Genomic DNA, 18547 nt, shown 5'->3' with positions numbered 1-18547 from the left:
ACAGTGCTGGATATAATTTTCCAAACCTAGCAGAGCCTTCTATTGGCATGGTGTCATGTTTCCTAGATTTCAAATATTTGATTGAAATGCCTCACAGATCTTTAATTTCATAGTTGCTTCACAAAGTGGATGTCAAATCATTCTTGAGGCTCTCACTTCCCTGAGAGTGGTAGTATTCTAACAAAACCTCTTTAAATATCTGGCTTCTGTGCTCTCTGCTGCTCAGTAGAGGGCATAAGCATAAACCTGATTGACATTCAGCCCCTTTGGAAACCCACCAATGCTGTCTCAAGCTGGAGAGATTCTTTGCCCTAGCAAGAACATCAACAGAAGGGAGACAGCACTCTGACATCATACATCCTAAATGTCGGATTCCCAGCCTAAATAAGTCTTGGTTAAACATAACCCCCTTCTCTCACAGTTCACTTCTGCTCTATTACCACCATCCCCAGCACCTTCTGCTTTGCCAGGCAGCCCCAGCTCTTCCAGCAGTGTTTGGAGAGAGTGCTCAAATCTACTCCAGGACTGAAAAAGTACCTTAATGCCTGAAAGTTATCATCAGTAACTAATAAGCCCCTCGAGTATTAATATTTACCCTGTAAAAGCTGAGTGCAGCTTATTTGGTAGAGAGGGTAAAAGCAGGTCAAAGACAAAGTTTGAGTTAAATTGACTGGGGCAGAATACATCAATCTGTGTGCTCTTTGCATGAAATATTAATTCCAGTTTTAACATCTGGTAACAGAGGAAAGTGAATGCACCATAATGATGCAGGTATACTTTATATTCACCACATTTTCTATTCTTCTAGGAACAGATGGGGAACGATAGGCTTTGTCTTCCCTGGCAGGTGTCTGAGCCGGAGCCTGTGAACCGAAGCACATGCTTGAAGTCGGAGCCCAGGCGGCAGAGGCAGCATCCTAGTACACTGCTCTAAGCGAGCCCTGCTCATTAGATAACCTTATCGTGCAGCAAACCCTTCCTCCCTCCCACTTTCACAGCAGTGCACTGGCAGCATTTCGAAACGCACTAAATTTCAGGTAATTTCTCCAAACTGGCGGATCCAGCCCCAAGACTGCCCGCCCACACCCAGCCACAGCTGGCTTTCTGACACCCAGGTTCGTTCTAGTCACGCAGTGTCTCTGAGGTAGAACTGGTGTAAGCTACAAGAAACTTCTCCTTCAGGAGAAAATCCTTAATTGCTTCGCTCTCAGAGGGGTGAAGCTGTACAGACCTGCTGGCACCGTAACCTGGCAGAGACGCGACCTAAGCTCTCCATGCCTGCTGAAACCTGTTATGCACCTGCAGACTAAGCAGGCACCTGTGCGGGGAGAAGCAGTACCACAAGGATGACCACGCTGTACAGACCTCCGCAATGAAGCCAATCCTCCACCTGCTGCTAGCACAGAGCAGCCCTTCACACATCCCCGAGGCATGTCTCAGTCCTAGTAGATCGCTCTGACTCCAAACGTGTCGTTTTACCCTGCTTGCTGCTGGAGTTTGTATGGCTCCCCGGTAGGCACGGAGCCCTCGAGACAGGCCAGCCCTTTCCCAGCGGCTGAGAAATCATCATCCATGTGTGAAAGCTGGTGAGGCCATCGCCCCACGACGCTCGCCTGGGGGAAAGCTGGGTCACCAGGCTGGGGTGCAGGAGAGCCACCATGCACTGGGTGCTAGGGAGGGGGACTCTGGCTTCCGGAGGGCTCGGCGCAGAGGGTATGGGGTGGGTGCACTGGGTGCGGGGGGGAAGAACAGACCCTTCCGTCTGCGCGGGGGAGCACCAGCTGCAACGAGCGGCACCACGTAGATAATGCTGGAGGGGACACCGGGTGTAAAAGGGCCCGATCACCGGGAGGAGGACGGAGGGCACTAGCGGCAAAGGGGGTACTGGGCAGCGGGGCGCGCCAGGGAGCGCTTCCAGCCGCCGAAGCTCGCCAAGTGCCGCGTGGGCCCGCGATGCCCGAAGGTGGGGGAGTACGCGGCGAGCCGGGTGGTGGGGGAAGGGGGAGCGGAGAGGAGCGGGGGGCTGCGGGTAACTCACAACTCCCAGGGTGATGTCGTCCGCCGCGGGTGTCGGCGCCGCGGGCACTTCTTGCCACGCCAGCCACAGAGCGAGCACGAGGAGCATCTCCCGGAGGCGGGCGCGGTGCCGGGCGGCGGGGCTCAGCATCCCCCCGCTCTTCGCGGCGCCCGGCCCCGGCCCCTCGATGGGCTCTGCCGGGCTCCGCGCCGCATCCGCGCTCCTGCCGTGGGCTGCGGCCGCCGCCGGCGAGGGAACGAGGCAGGGAAGGAGGAAGAGAAGCGGGGAGCTCCACTCCGTTCCGCGCTGCTCCGCCAAGGATGGAGGAGGGGGACTCCGCTCCGCCCCACCGGGAAGAGGCTGGGGGGGCTCTGCTCCGCGCAGCCGGGGAGGCTCTGCCGCCGGGTGCGCCTACATTGCCCCGCTTCCGCAGCCTTCGGAGCGGCAAAGTTGCTGCGGGCGCTGGCACGGGGCGGAGCGCAGCTCAGTAGCTGCAGCTGCTGCTGCCGGGAGCCGCCGCCGCTCCGGCGCCGCCGCCGAGCACCCCTCCGCGGCCGGTCGGCGGAGGAGGCGGAGGAGGAAGGGATGGTAATGAGGGAGGCGGTGTCAGAGCTTCTCCGGGTTGGGGCGTGCTCGCAAGCGCGGTGTGGCCGCGGCGCAGCGCCGAGCCCTGGTAGCGATCCACGTCCGCTCCCTCTGCGCCGGACGGGCACGAGCGGGCTCAGTCCCTTCCCGTTTTAGTATCTGTGTCTAGCTGAAATCCGTCAGGGTTCCGACACCGTTTTTTTCTAAACATCTACGCTTCTGTAAGTACCACCTTCGTCTTCGGGATTTTAAGGGGCTATGGGAAAGACCGCGTGGTTGTAGCATCCCCCACTGACATCCTGTCTCAGCGAGACAAATGTCTGACTTGTCCCCATAAACAGCATAATGGGATCCTATGGCCTCTACAGCGTGTCCTCCCTCGAGAGCTGTGAATCTGCTACATGCTCCGACAGGCCAGATGGCAGGGGACACCCTGACAGCTCCAGCTCCTGCTAGTTCAGGATGAACATGTACTTCCTACTCAGCATCTGCCTTCCGCAGTTCCTACTGGCATGTTAATGCATTCAACAGCTTTGCAAATTATTTTTAAATGTGGGTTTTTTTTAAATAAAATTGGAGTTTCTGTTTTAAGATAAATTATAGGTGAAGATAATGAAGAATGGACAGAGATGAAAAATTGCTTCTAGGTGCTGCTCAGACAAAATTGTGAAGGTCATTGATATGATATCTTCTGCACAAATTGATTCATCCAGCCATGAACTATAGCTGCTCCTGTAGATATTTAATATCAGACAGGACTGGAGAAAACCAGTGGGTAAGGGAAGAAGAAATCTTTGTCCAAAAGAAATTGGTTAAAGAAAATTGGCAGGGAAACCTGTGGGTGTGTTTGCACTACCCTGTGTCCCCGTGAGAGGGACTGAAGTTACTGCTCCAGCACCAGAGAAATCAGAGGGGAAATATCTGAATTAAAGGTCTCAGAGCCTCACCAACAGCTGCCTGAGCTCAAGAGCTGTTGTCTTGAGAACTTTGCTCCATACTAAAACTAAGTTCAGCTTCTTAGACCAGCAAAGCCCAGCCTCTGGTTCCACTGGTGCAGAGAGAGGGTTTCTAAACGGCAGGGTTGATAGCTCCCACTCACCATGTCACCAAAACGGTGGGAAAAACAGAAACTCTCCAATAGTGACTTTAGTGCTAGAGAATTAAGGCATTACTTTAGTCTGGCCGGGATGTGCAACAGAAATAATTTCATCCATATATTTCCCTGGTTGTGAAGAGAAACGAATGTCAGAATGAGAGGACACAGTCTCAAGCTGCGACAGGGGAAATATAGGTTGGATATTAGGAAGAAATTTTTCACAGAAAGAGTGATAAAATATTGGAATGGCCTGCCTGGGGAGGTGGGGGAGTCACCATCCCTGGATGTGTTCAAAAAAGACTGGATATGGCACTTGATGCCATGATTTAATTAAGGGGTTTAGGGCATGAACAGGGGTGTGGAGGACTCAGTGAGGAATGTGCTGCTTCCAGCACCTCAACACCCACCTTGTGCCCCACAGCATGCACATTGTACCAAATACCAACCCCTCACCCTGCCAGAGCCATCCCTCAGGAGCTCTCAGTGAACAAAAGTCCTCTGCCAGGGGACAGCAGCAACTTTCCCTGCTCAGGACAAGTGGACTGTCTGCTGACAGTAAAACATACTAATTGCTGTCTGGTACAATTAGGCTTATTCCTACTTGTAATGTGATTTATGTTGGACTGCTGGCTCAGCACAGGAATTCACCTGCGTTTGTGTCTCCTTCCATAAGTGGCACTTTGTAGTCACTCAGACAATGGCAGTGACAGGGGTCTGTCTCATCCCTCCTGGAACACCGCTCCAAGGGCACCAGGAACCGGGACATGCCCGGTCCTGCCCTGGGGGAATCTGCTCAGGGTATTGGGCTAGGCAGGACATTTGGGATAAGGCAGCTCTGCCATCACCCTGCATGGCGTCTGAGGTCACAGCCAGGAGCCCTCTAGTTGCTCTTGCTCCAAGGGCAGAGGCAAAGGCCAGTTACAGGTGGGTGGTACAAGAGACTGGAGAAAAGTCAGAGGAATAAAAAACTAGGAAAAGCTGCCAGACAACACCATGGCAACAAGCCCAGGGGCCCTTACCCAGGAGGTCTGCTGGCCTGCAAGACTCAGGTGACTCTTTATATGTCTTGTGGGACCAGGAACATCTTAGGTACCAGTTCTTGACTAAGATCTCCTGACATCTTTTGCATTCTTGACTTTGCACGCAGATAATATTATATCCCTCTCACAAGCTTTTAGTATGGAAAAAAACTACACTATTTCCTTAGGCTTCAAAAAACCCCACCCCAAACTATTCGCCAAACAGGAGACATGGAGGGCTGATTTGAAATTCAACACACCATCACACCTCCTGATCCAGAGACACACATAAGACAGATACCTCAGAACATACAAAAATATTCCCAAACTTAGTCATGTCCTGCCTCTTTTACTCTGATATTTGCTTCAAGAGCCAGGGATCATAGGGGAATCTGCAGGGACTTTAAAGATAAAAAAGACCCCTTTGGTGCCGATATGCAAGTGGTCCCTTGAAGGGAGAAAGGCACAGCATCTACAGAGAATAAGACAGTGGCTTATTTATAGAAACTAGCAAAAATAACCCCAAACAATCCACCATCCACAATAATTAGAGAAATTAAAATAATAAATTACATTTCTCCTCCATTTAAATTATCTTACCAAAACAAAACACTTTTCTTTCATTCTGATTCTTAAAGGACAGCCATGAAGATTTAAAAGTTACATTTCTTTCAAAATTGTTGTTATATTGTTATATCTATATATAGAATATAGAATATATATATTCTATATTGTTGTTATATTGTTATATCTGTTATTTCATCAGTAATTGCCAGTGGGCAGTGGGAAAAGCTGCTGAAGTGCCGTCAGCTGAGAGACTGAGGAGAGGTTAAAGGGGAGAGCTAGAAGACATTCACCTTCCTGAATGGGCCATAAACTGAAGTGACTGACTGCAGCCAGCTAAAAAGCAAGACTATTTCCCTTAGGTAGCAAAATAGGAAGCAGGAGGCTCACTGGAGCCCTAAAGATGCTTTAGAGCAACAGATAACTTGAAGTGCTGATTTATAGAGAATCAGCAGAGTTACCACACACTACAGTCACACTGATTAGCCCTATAATGGAAGCTGACACAAGCTTTGGCCTCCTTAGGCAGTGCTAGATGGGTAAATTTAAATATCCAGCAACAAAACCCATACAGTTTGCCTAAATATTAGCCTTTGACGCTAATTTTCCTCTTCTCCATCTTAAATCACTCCCTGGCAAACAAGCTGATTTGCAGAGGGTTTTTTTTGTACACCTGAGCCCGGGAGCTCCCAGGGACCTGGCTGATTCTCATCAGCCTGTTCCATCTAGACAGCAAGTGAAACACTTGGAAAAACTTACACCAGCTTACTAGGAGCAGAGGCATTATCACACCCCAAAATATCAATATTGTGCCTTTAGCCAGTACGTGACCAGCATGACAGGATGAAGTGTCACTGAGGAAAGGGAAGGGACAGTCAGTCCCAGCAATGGGAGTACAACTGGGTTAAAGCCATGCACTTTGGGCAAAGCTTTTGTGCCTTCCCAAATGCCACAGGCCTGGCATTCATCAGGTGATGCCCCCAAAACCACCCCACAGTTCCTATGGCTTGAGGACAGGGGCACTTCCTTACCTGTGCAAGGGCAGTGTGGTTATTTGGTACCAAACACTCACTGAACACAATAAATTTTCTGTTCTCAAACACTGCACCAAGGGAAGACAGGTGCACACAACAGACACAGCTGAGTGTGCTCCTTGGGCAGCACAAGTCAAAACACATGCCCCCCACCCTGCTGGAAAGGTTGTCAATGGTAGGTGGGAAGACACCTCCAGATGACCCAAGCACAAGGTGGTGAGAGCAGCTCTAGAGCTTCAGGCAACATGTTTCTGCCACAAGGAGGAAATCTAGCTAAGAAGACAAGCCGAGTACATTTGCAGCATTAATAAAACATTTTGGAGTTAGGCAGGTGACCACACATTTGAAATTGTTAACACACCTATTCTCCCCAAGCTTAGTCCAGGTGAAAAGTACATTTTGGTTGTGCCAGTCTGTGTTGGATGCTCAAATCTGCCCCCAGAACTCTCTCAAATCCAGGTTATTCCTATACTTGAACTCCAAGAAATCCACGTGGGTGGGATGAAAGGGTGGAGGCAGGATTTGGAGGTGGCAATGTCCCAGAGAAGCCAGGAGCAGCAGAGCCAGATGCTGCCACAGAAGAAGGAGGAGCTTAATGAAGCATGGGATGCCAGAGCCTGTAGGGTAGCACAGTAAGGTGGGGGCTGTGCAGAGCTCAGCATGTTCTAAGAAGCTTCAAGTTCGTGTCAAATACCAGGCTAAAGGTCTGAGGATCACATCTTCTGACAGCTCGTCCTCCTGCAGGCTGGAGAACTGTATGAACACAAGGAAAGGTGCCTGATCCCCATTATAATGCTAATCTCCTCCAACTCCCAGCAGGAGCCAAGCAGCATCCTGTTAATGAAATTATAACCATGGCTCACACGGTACATTTCTGCTGAGCACATCTGAAATCTCTTTCCCTCAGAGGCTACATAACCAACGCCTGGGAGTTATCTTGCTGCTGTTATAGTAGCAACACGATTAGAGTGCTGAAGCTAATTTAAATCCTGTTGAATGCTATTGTAATGCAGTGAGTACAGCTGGTATGTGACATGTCATTTAGATATCCTTAGAGTGGGCACATCAGGCTGATCCCCAAAAGATCATTTAGAGATTTCAACATAAATTACAAATCCTTCATGAGCAGGTTCTGTTTGATGAGACTTTCAGGTGCTTAAGGTACAAGTCTCATTGAATTGTGTGATGACTCCAGGACTCTTAGCTGGCCCCATACTGAAGTACCTTCTTCTATCTTCAGTTACTCTGAGCATCTTCCAGGTACTGCAATATCTCTGCTCCCAGTGTGAGCAATGGGTGTGGAGCTGTGGGTACTGTGCTAAACTTGAGCACTGGCAGTGAGGCAAAAGTGGGGCTTAACTGTATTGGGGGTTCTTCTAGTCCTGCTTTATCCTTGCTTAGGATTTAGGGTGACTGTGTGGGTTTTTAAGAGCTGCGTTTTGTACCTCTGAAACAAATGTCTCAGCCTCTGCCCTGTCAAACAGCAATGCAGCACAGCCAGAACATCACCCTGGGAGTTACACAGAGGCCTCCATGCCCTGTGCAGGGCAGCCCTGGCAACCCAGGCAGCAACAAGTAAACCAAACACAGGGCTGAGAGATTTCATCTTAATCTTTACAAGCTACTGCCACACCCCAAAGCTCCAGCAATCACCACCTTGCAGAGCCTGAGCAAACAACTCTGCTGTGCAGCAGGGAGCAGAATCGGTCCCTATCCCAGCATGACACCAGACTGCAGCATCCAGTTGCTTGCCTGAGCTCCATTTTGGGAGAAGTGTTCCTGACAGGCATTTTATCATTGTTCTGGTGATATGGAATACGGTTGAATTGTACCTTTTCTCCTGTCGTCTCCAGCACTCCTGAGAGCAGATCCCAGGGATGCAGTGGAGCAGAGGGCTCCTGATTTTACCACCCCCCAGACAGTCACAGAGCACACTTGTCCCAGTTCAAGTCAGTCCCACATCTGGCTCTTGGCCATGCCAGACATGGATCTCACACCCCACTCCATTCTCTCCCCTCACCTGATGCTGTCAGGATGTTCTCACGAGGCCAGCAGGCAGCATTGCACTGGTTTCAGTCCTTTGTGGGAGCTTTCTTCGGATGTCACTGCCCCTGGTCCAGCCACATCATGATTTTCTTCTCCCTAATTTAGCATCCTATTCCACAAAAATATAGGGAGGGGAAGAGGAAAGAAAAATGTCTACAAGGAGCAGCAAGGGAAGGACCCCAAACTCTGTGAGGAGATCATCTGCCACCTATCTTTATGGCAGTTTTAGAAGAAGATGTGGCAGATTTAGAAGAAGCAGCTGTATCTTTACCAGTGTAAAGCAGCTCAGCTCCTTGCCCTACCGCAGGTGTCCTATAGCCTTTGCATTACCAGACTTGTCTTGGCTGCCCACACAGCAGGGTCAGCTCTGGAAGTCTCTGTGTTTCTCTGAGCCAGATGTTCCCTTCCTGTGGCCATTGCCTGCAGAACACAAGACTCCTTCAGATTGAGGTACCAGCCCAGGGTTGTGTAACAGAGCTGAAACTGAGTTCTCCTGATCTTTAGAGCCTCTCCATTGCTCTTCATCTTGGCCATCAACATCACCCTGCTCTCTGAGGCTTACTGGGGCCAAATGTACCTGCTGCGACTAGAAACAGATAGTGAAGTATTTCAGCAGGGGAGGCAACATTCCCCAAATGAACTCATCCTTTCAGTTCATGTGCTAGCAGCACACGCTGTCACAGCTTTATTTTTAAATGGCCTTTCCCTTTATCACCAGAAAAATTTCTTCCTATTGACCTGAAGAGCACTAGCAAAGTCAAGTGGAATATATATATTCTTTCCTATCCACTGAACATGGTCATTGTTAATCTGAGCATGTTAAAACCAAAAGGGACAAGACGTGGAAGGTGTTTAGCAGTAACTTGATGGGAGCAAAGGTAAACAGGTGAAGACCAACCTCGCTGAAGGTAGAATTAGATGTTTAAAATGGAAGTGAAGTGAGTACCTATCTTAGACATATGCTACTTGCCTCCATATCCCAGAACTGTTCTTAACTAAGAACACATGGACAGCCACTGGTCTGGTGGAGTTAACAGCAGCCTGAGAAACATGGCAACATGTTCACATGGGTAAAACTGGGAGATTCAGAGTAGAAACCCAGCAAAAGCAGTTTGCCCAGTACTGTCAGGTCACTGGGAAAACTCTTTGTAGCCACTTTCAGTGAAAGCAACAGTCACTCAGGGACTCTTAGCATCTTTTTACGTTAGACTTCAAGGATAAATTCAAGGCCAGGGGAAGGCAAAGCAGTTTTAATAAGCAATGACTTATTTTTGCCAGGTTAGCATCAATAAACATCCATTAGCTATGCAAAGGAGGATTTGCATAAGCAGCATTTGAGGGTCAGGTTATGGCAGGACTGTCTCAAATGAAGATGAAGGGTGGACCAGCCCTACATGTAGAAGTTCTCAGCCTGGTACTGATGCCAAGGTGCTTGAAACAAATTCACCTGAAGCCCATATTCTGAAGTGTGCTGGAAATGACCCTACAATGTCCTACATCCTGGAAACAAGGATCTCCCTTTTCCAAGGAGACGGGGAAGAAAAGTCCAGAGGAAGAGTTGGAGCATTCAGCAAACAGAGGCAGGAGTGTTTGAGTTAGCTGAGAGAGGACAAGCACACTGTTTTTTCCATCCTGAGCATTTTATAGGGGTGAAAGGTATCTGTATAATTCACCCAAGGCTGGACAACACTTACATCAGCCTGTGGTAACTGCTAGGGGGGAGAAGGAGGAGTAGGAACTTACAGAGTAGAAGGCATTGAACCCTTCTGCAGGACCCAGAAGGCAGGCAAGTCTGCCCCAGAATCAGTCACCACCAGTCTCCTCCTATTGGTGTTCACGTGGAAAAATTCAAAAGCAGGGGCTAATGAATTCCAGGTGCCTTGGAATGATTTCTAACACAGCAAATCCCAAATTTAACAGTGAACTTCATCTACAGGGAAGAAAAAAAAACCAAACAAGTAAGTGCCAAATCACACCAATCCATCAGTCATAATTGTTTTTGCTGGTACAAATGCATCTCTCTCATTTATACAATGCTAGAGGTTTAGAGCAGAGCAGAAAATCCCTTGCAGATTTTTTTTTTTGGTTGTTTTGTTGTTCTTTTTTCAATAATATTTTAACTATGCCACAAAATGTGAGTCTAATTAATCCCTGAAATTGGTGACATTACACTTGAAATGAGCCTGCCTGCTAAGCCTTAGGAGGTGGGAAAGCAAAGAATATAAATATCCATATGCTTCAATTTGATTCCAATTCAGCCAAACACAGTTGCTTATTAGAGATAAGTCTTCATTTAAAAGTTAATTATAACAGTACTGAAAAACGTAGGGGCTGAAGATGGTAAAGGTGAACTTTAATGAAGGTTTAATGACTAGAATGACCGTGAAATTCTTTGTCTGCAGGGCCTCTGCAGCAGCAGGGACATTTCTGCATCTCCAGGTACCGCAGCCGAGAAATTGGGAAGAGAGTTGGAACATGACAAGGAACATCCAAGTTTGGAAGTCCCCAGCAGACAGGTCTTTGTACAAAACCACTCACAGTGCAGAATGGAACCAGCTGTGCTTCACATATGGGATGATTGTTGCTCTGTTGCTAATGGGTTTTTCATCACAGAGAGCCAAAGCATCCTCATTTCTGACAGTCATGAGCCAAGGTCCATTTGGCCTGTAATGGCAGTTGAGTGTGTGTTAGTGCCTACACCTCATCTTTAAAAATGTGTGTTACTGGCCTAAAACAAATTTCCATAAATAAAAAATATAATATTTTAATGAAAATATTCAGTATTTCATTAGTAAGAAAAAAAGTTTTATTTTTCTTAGGCCCATCACTGGAGCAGTCTCTGAGGCTTTGTGATTCCTACCCCATCAGCTCTGTTTTGCCAACAAGTCTCTGTCCCCAGATCAGCTGGCTCAGCCTTATCTCCTGCCCATAAGCAGACAGGCTCAGGCCTGTACAGAACCTAGGGGTCCTTATGGGGTGAGTGCAGAATGCCACACGACTGCTGCCACTTCCCAGGCCCACAGCCAACTACCTGTCTGACAGTAAGTCTGACCCTGACCCTGCCTCCTGCTCCCAGAGAGGGTTCCTTTCTCTTTGGGCACCGCTCTTCCAGATGGAGACTGGGAGATGTTTTAGTGCATTTTCCATCTGCCACCCCAAAACAGAGCACACTCGCATTTGTTTCAGAGTCCATTTCTTCCAGGACTTCAGCTTATCCGTCACAGGTTATGCAGAGAGCAGCAGCCAGCCGGGCCCCTGTGCCTCTACAGTCCTCTTCCCGTGGATGCTGCCCAGCCCCACAACTCCAGCCACCTCCCAGACACAGCTCCAGCACCCAGCTAAGTCCAGGAAACACCTACTTAACTACTCTGCCAGCTAAGCTGCTTTTGACAGTCACTACCCCTAAACAAGTATCCCAAATGATTTTAATAATGTGATATGTGATGGCAAGAAAAACCAACAACCCAAACCTTGAGGTAAGATCTTTTGTAACAATCTTGAGACTCCCACTTGGAGCAGATGCCTTATTAGCCATTTAATTCTCAGCTTCATGGCAAGGCACTGAAATGAGAGGAAATATAAAGTCAACAAGGCAGCTGCAACCTAGCTTCATGTTCTCTCTCAAATTTAATAGAGATTCATGAGGCTTTACACTAATGTGCTGAGAGAAAAGGATTGCAGGCTTCTTGCACCTTGCTTGGGTATAAGGGAGGTGAATAACAGCAATCAGCACACAGATGATAAATGTCTGGCAGAAGTGATTCCAAGACCCAACTGTGTTAATATCAAACAAGGCACTTCAGCTCATGTGGTGTGTCCAGTCCAGGCCAATCTATCTCAGAACCATGAGCCCAGAGGTAAAGGAGCAGATCCATAACAGAAGACAGTGGTATCTGCTCTCTCCAGACTGTGCAGGATCCAGGCTGGTTCTTGTTCTACCATGAGGCATTCAGCCCTTGCACACTGGTGTTCCAATGCTCTGAAGACACTGTGCTGGCAGGCTGTGCCCATCCCACTGCCTCCCTGTCCCCTGCACATCAGCACAGGGCTCAGGGCAGTGTCCCCAGGGGCATGATCAGACCCATGTTTCTTCCCCTTCCCTTTCCCCAGCATCCAGCTGATGGCTCCAGTCATGCCCAAAAACCACTGACACAACTGATTTCACTGTGCCAATACCACTCACACACAGACACAGTTCAGTTCCCTTAACTCACATCTCTTGGGTATTTAATGCAAGACAAAAGGCAGCTGAACATTAATCCTGTGGCTGCTAGACTGTGATATTGAGCCCTCCACCTTCCATGTGTCCTCCTCCTCTTCTGCCCCTCTCTCCAAATGTGTTTTCTCATGGGGGTCTCAGGCTTCCATCCAGGCCCTGCCAGCAGCATTGCTCCCTGGGGTGAGCAGGAGCAGCTTGGGGTGTGCTGGGCACATTAACAGGGTCTGGCTACTGAACTCAGGTCTGAGCTGTCAGGCCCAGCACTGACACAGCAGCAGATGAGAGAGTCCCCTCATGCTACAAAACACAGCCTCTCTGGGAGGTAAAACCTCTGGAACAGGGTCCCCAGCTAAGTGGTCAAAGCACCAAGCCTGAGTTTAAGAAGCATTTGGACAATGCTCTCAGGCACATGGTGGCATTTTTGAGTAAGCCCAGGAGTAGGACTCAATGATCCTGATGGGTCCCTTCCAATGCAGATATCCTCTAATTCTCTGTGCTTTCCAGCACATAAGGAAAATTGACAACAGTTTTACTTCAAAATGCCGTTCACTCTGATGAAAATGAATATACCTTAAGAAAAACGTGCCACCTTGCATTCTATCTGTACAGTAAGTCATAAAACTTGCTGCTATATATTTTCTTTACCAGGCAGGGAACCTTGGCTGTGACAGGGATGTAATGGTAGCATACAGCCCCAAAGCAACCTGGATTGTACTCACTGGTACAAAAACAGCCCTGAAAAAGCTTGACTGAGACCAGACTGTACTGCACCAGTTACAGGACAGCTACTAAGAAAGAATCCTGACCTTAAAAACCTTAATCAGGTAGCAGGCAGGAGACAGGAGTTATTTTTGCTCTGGTTTATCAATGTGGAAGCTGTTTGACAAAGGATGACATCAATTGCACAAACCTTGAGGTGAGCCAAGAGAGGAGCCTGAGGAATGATACTGATTTACTGCCGAACCTGCGATTCTCTTGCCGCAGTGTGAGCAGGTCAGGGCCACTGGCCATGATGCAGGTGGGGACACCTGTTAAACGTGGGGACATCTGTTACATGAGCACACATCCCGAACTGCTGTAAATAAAGCAAAGCATTACACAGGAATTAATCCAGTGCTGTTTTGCTGATCATGTCAAAGATACTGACCTGTTCATGCTCTGCACATCCCTTATTGAATATAATGAAGCAGATTTCACCTCAGCAGTATCCCCCCCGCTCAGAGCCAGCCTCTGTGCCCTCAGTGAATAATAGCTGCTGTGCCATTGTCATTCCCATGCAGCGAAGCATGTTGGAAGCTGTTCCCTCCTGTTGGTTCTCAACATGGATCATTGCTCCTTCCAGCACTGTGAGAGCCAGACCACAAGAAAAGCCAGTGGTTTCCCAGCAGAGGCGTTTCATAAATGTACATCTCTGCTGTGAGGAGATGCAGGCACAAACGAGCATCAAAGGCTCTAAAGGCTTCAGGACTTCCTGTTGCTGGTGCGGAACAGATCCCCAGCAGGAAGAGGCCACCTCAATTAGCAACAGGAAGGCACGGAACATTGGGCATGTTCAGTGCCAGCCGGGGCTGAGGGCACAACAAAAGCTTAACTTCTCTGATTTATCAGAGAAAGAAGGGGTGCATTGTTGGTTTTGTACATCTGAGGTACTGTCAGCCTTAAGCCAACAAGATACCATGCAAGAATTATTTTGAGCAATTCAAGGTTAGTTTTTGTTGATTTTTTTCTTTAACTTTCCAGCAGCAATCCATTTTCATTTTGCACATGGACACATTCAATAGCACAGACACTGAGTGCTCTTAGGCAAAGCACAGGCAAGAATTCAGATAAAGAAAAAAGTCTGGGTTTTTGTCCAGTCTTTCAATTAACTTTGTTGGCAATCTGTAACAAAGAATTCATAAAAATCTTGAGGCACTTTTTACAAGTAAGATAGAAAATATTGGTTTTTCTTTTTCCGTCTTGCAGGAAATTTCCTTTTCTGTCTCTGAAGCAATCCAAAAAGAATGAGTTTCCAAAAACTTTCTTTGACTCACAGGCAACCTGAAATTATACAGCCTAATTCACTTCAAGCACTCCGGCTCAGCCATGGAAGTGTCATTCCCAGAGGCAAATGCTGTGTTTCTGAGCAGCAATCCATTAGGCACCACCACAGTTCCCCTCCCTGCCTTCACACACTGGACTAGACTGCACATCCACTCAGTCTCCTTGCCCCCTTGCCACACTAAGTCCCTTAGCTCAGCTCTGACTGCTGGCACGAGCAGCAGAGTTACCTATGAGCATCACCATCTCTTGATTTCTCTCCTACACACCCAAAATCTTATAATACAGAAAGAAACCCAACTGTTCCTGCTGCAAAATACCTGCAGAAAAAGAGCTGGGAACTTTGCTCCCTTCCTGCCCTCCGTCAGTGTCTCTCTCTGGGCCTCAACACAAATGTTGTGATGGATGTTACTGGGTAGGCCAGCAGGGACTGCCGTCACATCACCACCAGCTACCACTCTCCAACCATTTCCATCTCATGAAAACCTGCCAGCAATTTCAGTGAATCCCTGGAGCTCTGGAGGGGATTTTATTACTGAGAAAGAGTCAGATGTCATCTCCTTTACAACAAAAGAAAGTGTGATAAAAAGGCATTTGAACTGCTCAGGCGGCCTCCGGCAGCCAGGAGTGTGCCAGGTGTGCCAGGTCACAGCAAGCACTGGGAGGGGCACTGGTTTTGTCTTTGGCTTTGCTCAGATAGAAGCATTTGGAGAATGTTTAAACCACTGAATCAGGCTCTTGTCCTGGCACACTGCTTTCAGTTAATCAGCCTATGTATATTTACCAGCACCTATAGAAGTATTTGTACAGGGGAGTGAGTGAATTTCTCCACTGAGTCACTCATCTGTTATCTCTCCCAGAAAAAAATGTGTATATTGCTTCAATTATAGAAAGACACATTGAAAGAAGATATGAGGGTCACCACATCTACTGTTAATATCACACACGTGTGGAGATGAAGGTGGCAGCTGTTTTCCACTCACTGAAAGCTGTCAGGAATGTGACAGAACAATGGGGTCCTAAGAACATCAGATTCTGAACACTGGCACCTACTGACAGGTTTTCATCAAGGAGGAGAGGGAAAAACAAAGCTCAGCTTTGGACCTGATAAATGGATGTCCCTGGCGCATTCCAGTAAGATCTGCAAGAGTAAAATAAGCACAGACTCCTGGACTTACACGAATTATGTATATAAAGAGCTTTGTCAGCAAACAGTTAACTTTCATAAGAGTAAGAACAGGCAGGCAGTAAGCTTTTGAAGGTTGTAACAATGGCAGAAAGTGCAATGGGGATAGTCATGACTGCCTTTATTTTCCTGTTTATACATATCCACTCTTGCATCCATGAAAATTTATACAGGCTTTTCCCTAGCAATGCTTTTTTTCTCCTTGGATTTCTCAAGTTTCCCTGTTCCTGATCCCACTGTCCCTGTAACTTTACCCCATCGCTGCACCAGTGTCTGTGTTCTCTGTTACAAATTCTTCTTTTTGATCTCTTTCCCTGTCTTCTCTGGGCTGTCTTGGCAAGTGTAGCGTTTTCCCTTCAAGAAGGTTCTTAGTGCTACTTGATCAACAGAATTCAAACTGAGTAGCCAAGAACAGAGCAGGGACACTCAAATTCATTGCTCAAAAGGTGTGTCAAGCACAGCACCACCTCCTCCTACCACCACTTAGGGCCACTACCTCCCAGTATCAGCTTTCTGGACGTTAACAGGCTTCTTATGACTCAAGAGTCTGCAAAAAGAGACCACTGTTGCTCATGCTGATTTTCCTGGTGGAAAAGCTTGGGGGACAAGCAGTTTGGGGTACAAGCAGAGATACTGTGCTGATGTTCATAATAATGGCTAAATGCTGAGCCATATTCCAACAAGCTTCAAGCACTAACCAGTTTACTACCAAAGAGATGGAGATTCCATCACACCATCCATATGCAGCTGTGTCTTTCCAGAGAAAACCCTGGAAAAAGCTGTTGTGTTCCTCAGTGAGTAGCTCAGAATAAAAAGAAAACCATGTTTAAAGCCCAGCCTGCTGATTATCAAATTCATTGCTGGTTTGAGAGAACACAAGTTGAACAGAATTAATGAATTGTGCCAGCTGCAAAACTTCTGGCAGATGGAGTAGAAAAATAGCAGCCTGGGATGCTGGGAATGATCTTTACCGCTTTTGAAGGAGACGTTTCTACAATGAATATATTTAGGTGATGAAAAAAACTCTTGCGCAAAGACGATCTTGCTTTTTCTTCCATCTTTCTTTGAAATAATTATTTCAAACACAACAGCTCTTCAAAAGATCAAGAGGTAGTGTTATAAAAATATCCCAGCAGGACCGATTGCTGCTGAAAAAAGAATAATTTCTAAGGCTCTGCTTTCACTTTTTTTTTTTTTTTTTTTTTTTTTTTGGTATTTAATAGAGACTATTTACAGCCCTGAAAACTCCATGTTTCAAGATCCGAGATGTCATTTTTAGCTATGCATTTTTGGTTCACATCAACCACCATAGTCTCTTAAACCAATAGTTATCTTCCCTACCTATCTCCGAGATGTCCTGAATGAACCCATCAGTCAAGGAAGCCCTCGGCATTCGTGATGTTGGGAAGAAGAAAAGGCACACACAGATCAGAAGGAATCAGGCAGGAAAAGTTTCTGCATCCATCATCACTGAGCTTCTTTTGTTAATTAAAATATAAACTTATCTCCTTATCTATGTGAAGGTATTGAAGATACAGAACCAAAGAAAACTGCTGTGCCATATTATGTGTGTTTACTGTTCAGATTTCAAAAGCGAAGCATTTAATCTATTTAAAAGTAACTCCAAAGGCAATTTTAGTGGTAGGATACAGCTGAAAACTGGGTAAACTAAGCTCTAGGAAAGGTTAGAAAAGTCTTACACAGAATCTCATGGCACTGGAAAACCTCAGTCTCCATCTGCACTAAATGAAGTGCATTTCTTATCAACCACTGTGTATACACAATGTTGTAATCACACAACAGGGGTGCAGAAACCTCGGTGTAGGAATTGTACCTCCATTCCAGTGCAGTCTCCAGTTTTTAACCTCATTGCACAGTAAAATAAATCTATGACCTCAGATTTGAGAGTAGCAATCTGCAACCATACATTACACCGCAGCATCACACTACTATCTCTCTTGGTCTCAGTTTAAGCTTTTCTTGTCACCTCTGAGCTATGCTCAAAGGTTTCAGAAAAAACACACTGCCCTTAAGCCTTTGGCTCTGCACCACTGAACTAAGCAAAGAAGAGAAACTACCTTGATTTTTCTTACACAGAACCAAAGTGATCCATACATCACATAAGGACACAGCTGGAGAGCTGAGATCTGAACATGCTTCCACCCAGAGCTAGCCCAGTGTTCTGGCTATGCTATGATTCTTCTTTACTTCTACAGTTCCAAAATCTTCAGCTTCATTTTTCCCTCTTTCAGTTGCCCTGCTTGTCATGTTAATATGTTGTTATAAGGATTAACACTTCAAACTCCTGGTCAGAAAAAGTGCATACTGAGGGTATAGTGGCAGATGACAAGCACATTTTGTGAACAGTTGCTAATTATCAAAACCTTTTGATAATATTTATCCAAATAAACTAACAGGTAGAAAGCTCAGTGCAATCAGCAGAAGTGCCCAAAGCTGTGCACTTGGACAGAGTTTAATTAGTGACACAGCAACATTTTTATACAAATCCTGACAATTAAATCCAGCAGCTAATAACATTTACAATGCTAGGCTAAACTGTGCCCAGGTAAAAATTGTAATAAATATACATTAAAACATAAAATTTAAGCCATAACACAGATTTCTAAAGGCACTTGCAAATCACTCTGACCAGCAGCATTTGAGAACAGCAGAACTGTGTGCTGATAGAGTTCAGGTTATATTTTGGTTGTGGGAGGATTGGACAGAAAAGTAACTATGTA

General features: G+C 46.8%; 1 protein-coding gene and 1 long non-coding RNA gene across 2 annotated transcripts in view; one reads left to right on the top strand and one right to left on the bottom strand.

The window, feature by feature from the left end:
• MMP17 (matrix metallopeptidase 17) overlaps positions 1-2558 on the bottom strand; it is a 47962-nt gene extending 45404 nt beyond the window's left edge. The window contains exon 1 of the mRNA XM_072936251.1: positions 2039-2558. Within this exon, the coding sequence (XP_072792352.1) occupies positions 2039-2167 (129 nt within the window). The 5' untranslated portion in view covers positions 2168-2558. The remainder of the gene's footprint in view (positions 1-2038) is intronic.
• A 41-nt stretch (positions 2559-2599) lies between these two features.
• LOC101234054 (uncharacterized) lies at positions 2600-11135 on the top strand. The gene is made up of 2 exons (XR_181398.5): positions 2600-2823; positions 10764-11135. It is a non-coding gene; the product is annotated as an uncharacterized lncRNA (long non-coding RNA).
• Positions 11136-18547: the final 7412 nt, after the last annotated feature.

The sequence above is a fragment of the Taeniopygia guttata genome, chromosome 15 (assembly GCF_048771995.1).
Source record: "Taeniopygia guttata chromosome 15, bTaeGut7.mat, whole genome shotgun sequence".
In the NCBI taxonomy this organism is placed as follows: Eukaryota; Metazoa; Chordata; class Aves; order Passeriformes; family Estrildidae; genus Taeniopygia; species Taeniopygia guttata.
Note: the sequence above shows the minus strand (reverse complement) of the source record. Positions and strands in the feature narration are given on the sequence as shown.